The sequence below is a fragment of a genome (assembly GCF_019968985.1).
Source record: "MAG: Porospora cf. gigantea B chromosome Unknown PgB_NODE_2375_length_3637_cov_173.077, whole genome shotgun sequence".
Taxonomy (NCBI): Eukaryota; Apicomplexa; class Conoidasida; order Eugregarinorida; family Porosporidae; genus Porospora; species Porospora cf. gigantea B.
Window position 1 is genome coordinate 1 of NW_027178824.1, and position 3,637 is coordinate 3,637.

General features: G+C 53.3%; 3 protein-coding genes across 5 annotated transcripts; all 3 read left to right on the plus strand.

The window, feature by feature from the left end:
* KVP17_000846 (uncharacterized protein) lies at nucleotides 1-1,111 on the plus strand (the record flags this gene model as incomplete). 2 transcript variants are annotated; one of them, XM_068515690.1, is made up of 1 exon in its annotated part: nucleotides 1-1,111. In XM_068515690.1, a coding segment is annotated over one exon (1,111 nt), but the record flags the coding sequence as incomplete, so codon positions are not given. The 2 variants fall into 2 exon arrangements, with proteins under 2 accessions (XP_068376591.1, XP_068376592.1); XM_068515691.1 differs by having other exon boundaries at nucleotides 35-1,111.
* Nucleotides 1,112-1,230: 119 nt separating this feature from the next.
* KVP17_000845 (uncharacterized protein) lies at nucleotides 1,231-2,709 on the plus strand (the record flags this gene model as incomplete). Its single annotated transcript, XM_068515689.1, has 1 exon — nucleotides 1,231-2,709. One exon carries the CDS (start codon nucleotides 1,231-1,233, stop codon nucleotides 2,707-2,709), a length of 1,479 nt encoding a protein of 492 aa, XP_068376590.1.
* A 123-nt stretch (nucleotides 2,710-2,832) lies between these two features.
* KVP17_000847 (uncharacterized protein) lies at nucleotides 2,833-3,637 on the plus strand (the record flags this gene model as incomplete). Of its 2 annotated transcripts, none has more annotated exons than XM_068515693.1 (1): nucleotides 2,833-3,637. In XM_068515693.1, a coding segment is annotated over one exon (805 nt), but the record flags the coding sequence as incomplete, so codon positions are not given. The 2 variants fall into 2 exon arrangements, with proteins under 2 accessions (XP_068376594.1, XP_068376593.1); XM_068515692.1 differs by having other exon boundaries at nucleotides 2,848-3,622.

Sequence of the window (3,637 nt, forward strand, 5' to 3'; positions counted from 1 at the left end):
CACCAAGCCTCTCATAAAGAAACCTGTTCCCAAGGCACCAGAGCCAGCGGACCATGCCAAAGAGACAACCAAAGCCGTCGTCGAGGAGTCCATTGTAACGGGTGAGCCTGCAACAAAGGTATCTCCCAAGCCGCTCACCAAGCCTCTCATAAAGAAACCTGTTCCCAAGGCACCAGAGCCAGCGGACCATGCCAAAGAGACAACCAAAGCCGTCGTCGAGGAGTCGGTACTAGATGTAACGGAGCCTGCAGAGTCGGCAAAGGTTGTGAAAAAAATCAAACTCATCCGCAAGAAGCAGGTCGATACCTCAGGCAACGATCCTCAGCAGAAAGAGTTCTTTAAAGACTTTCTAAAGCATCGGAGCAGCTTCAACGGAACCGAAGACTCTGTGGTTGACAGTGTATCCACCCCCACTCCTCAGATGCCACCAGCCAAGGAACAAACCGATGTTAGGGCTCGGCGAGTGAAGTCTGAAGCTCAGTACTACGAGACCGTCCTGAAGGATTATAACGGGTTGAAGTTGGCCAGTCGAAGCAGCGGGTCGGACGTGGGACAGATGTTTTCGGCGTCCGTCGAGTCGTCGACTCTGAAAAGCCGTGACCTGGCCTCCTCCTTAGTAACCCACAAGAGCAGCGACATCTCGGCGTCAGTAGCTGCGAAATCTGAAGACCAGAGTTCCGCTGGGTCGAAGCGAAAGGTGAAGAAGAAGGTGAAAAAACTTAAAGGCGATAGTGCTTCCACTTCGCTAATGTCCACTCAGAAGAAAGGTTCAGATGCGACGTCGACGCCGAAGGCATTGCAGGCAAAACGCAAGGTGAAAAAGGTGAAGAGTACACGGCAGACTTCATCAGAAGGCTCGAGAAAAGTGAAGAAGACGAGTTCCGACGCACAGTCCACGGAGTCCAAACGGAAACTGCGTTGGCACGACGAGCCAACGCCAACGAAGAAAGTGAAGAAGATTAAGAAAGTGAAAAAGTCAAAGTCAAGTCAAGTCGGCGACAAATCTGCTGATGAAGGAAGCAAGACAGGTTCGAGCAAGACGGGGAGCTCGGAAACGGGGTCTCCTGCCGAAGAAACTGGCATTCAAGCGATGTTCAGAGGTTGGTTTTAACGTGGATACCGCCGAATTCGTCGCCTCTCGTTAACTTCACTGTACCACTTACTGTGTGTTCAGCTACTGTCTACTGTCAGCTGACACATATCGACCAAATATAGCAAAATTTAAGTGGAATGTCCCAAGAAGCAGCTATCTGGCAGCAAAACCAAGCTGGCGAGCAACGTCAAGTGTCCTTCGAGCCGGTTTCCGAGACACCTGAGGGGTACTACCAGCCCAGCTTCCACAACGGCCAGGAAACCTATTTCACCAATGGTCAGCAGACCGCCGCTTACGCACAAGTTTCAACTCAACATCATACCAATGAAAGAGTTTACGCCGCCAACGCGCCCACTCAACAGGTCTATAGCCAACAAGCGTACACGCAGATCACTGGTCAGCCGACCTACAGCCAGCAAGTGTACACTACTGGTCCGCAGGTCTACAACCAAGGGTACGCCCGTCAGGCTTCTGTTCAGCATACCGGTGAAGTTGCCGGTGCGAGGTACACTACTGCAGGTTCCTGTCAAGCGCCCAGCGTCACGACCACCTACGGCACTACTTACAGCGGCCAGCACGGTCAAGTAATCAGGGGGCAGGAACGCGTCGTGTCCACAAATGTTATTGGACACGAATACGGAGCGGAGAAGGTCATCAGTGTGAATGAGCGAGTCGACGAGAGCAGGACGCATGTGATGAATGAGCGCGTCGTTGAGTCGACGATGCGAGTGCCTAAGAAGATCATCAGAGAGGAAATCATTGAGAAGGTCATTGTAATCCCTGAGAAGATAATTCATGAGGAGATCATCGAGGAGGAAGCCGTTGTGCAGGAGAGAATCATTGAGGTCGCCAAGCCAATCATCGTTGAGAAGATTGTCGAGGTTCCTGAAATCGAGATTGTCGAGAAGGTTATTGAGGTTCCTGAGGTCCACATCCAGGAGAGGATTGTTCACGTCCCCAAGATCGAGATTAGGGAGAACATTGTGGAAGTCCCTAAGATCGTCACTCAAGAGAAGATCGTAGAGATTCCTGAGATTCAGTACAGAGACATTCCTGTCGAGCGTATTGTTGAGGTTCCTGAGGTTCGTATCGAGGAAGTTGTTAGGCACGTCCCCATACCTCAGTACGTCGACAAGCCTGTTCCGGAATACGTAACCGTTGAGGTCGCTGAGGATGTCCACAGAAAGCTTCCCGTCCCTGTGGAGGCCATCACCACGTTTGAGTACAAGCTCCCCCAGTTCAAGCCCAAGTACCGTAAGGTCCGGTACCCCGTCTACCTTCCCCGATTCATTGAGGTCCCTGTCGCTGCTGAGATTTGCAGTCCCGAAATGGCCGCGAGTATCCAGAGCTTTGGAGCAACACTGCAAGCTTTGGAGGCCTCAGCACCCGTGTCCTTATGCCTGCTCGAGAATCTGGCGGAAGACATTCGCCAGTCCGATGCCATCTACCACGCTCAAAATGCAGACATGCAGGGCGCTCTCACTGCTGCGTGGGAACAAGGAAGATTACATGCCGACCACGCTGGTCGACTCAGCGTACAGCCCTTCCAGGACACTCCTGTGTATGCCCAACCTGTGCTCACTGGCGTCCCTGAGTATCAGTACTATGCCCAGTAAACGTCGTTTTGAAAAATTTGAATTGCATTGTCCAACTGTAAAGCAGCCTTGACCTTATTGTTGTGCCCCACATACATACCCTGTCGAAATGACGTGTTATTATTAGCATATATTCAACGACATATGATGACTTCTGACATGACACCAGGCCAGTTCACTGAGCAGAAGTTCACGGCCGAGGATGGTACCGAGGTCACCACATCCGAGTGGAGGTCTGGACCCATGGTTACGCAGAGTACCACGTCGTACCACACTGGACCTATGGCCACGAGTACTATGTCCTACCATAGTGGCCCCGGAACCACCTACGAGAACACTCGAACCGCAGAGTCGTCCGGCCTATCTCAGACCTATGACTCCCAGGGCAATCTCGTGCCTGCTGGGCAGGCTGGTGCCGACTACTCTTTTTCAGGGTCTGTGATGCACGGGTCATACGCGGGCGGGGTTGCAGGAGCCACCTACGCCAGCCAGGCATATGCTGGAGGGCAGCAGGCCTACGTTGGAGGGCAGCAGGCCTATGTTGGAGGGCAGCAGGCCTATGTTGGAGGGCAGCAGGCCTATGCTGGCACGGGAGGAGGTCAGCAGACCTACGCTGCGGGTGGTCAACAGGCGACCTATGCTACCACTGGAAGCCAACAGGCCTATGCGAACCATATGTCCTACCCCTCAAACACTGAGCAGGCCTATACGCTCTCTGGCAGCCAGCACGCATACTCTGGGGAGCAGCGCGTGTACACGGGACAGCAGACCTACGCCGGCCAGGCCACCTACCAGACCAACACTAGTGGGACCAACTATACCGTTGGCGCTGGCAGCCGGCTCTCCAGTACTGTCGGGCAGGTCATAAGGGGACAGGAGCGTGTGATTGCAACGAATGTTATTGGACACGAATACGGAGCGGAGAAGGTCATCAGTGTGAATGAGCGAG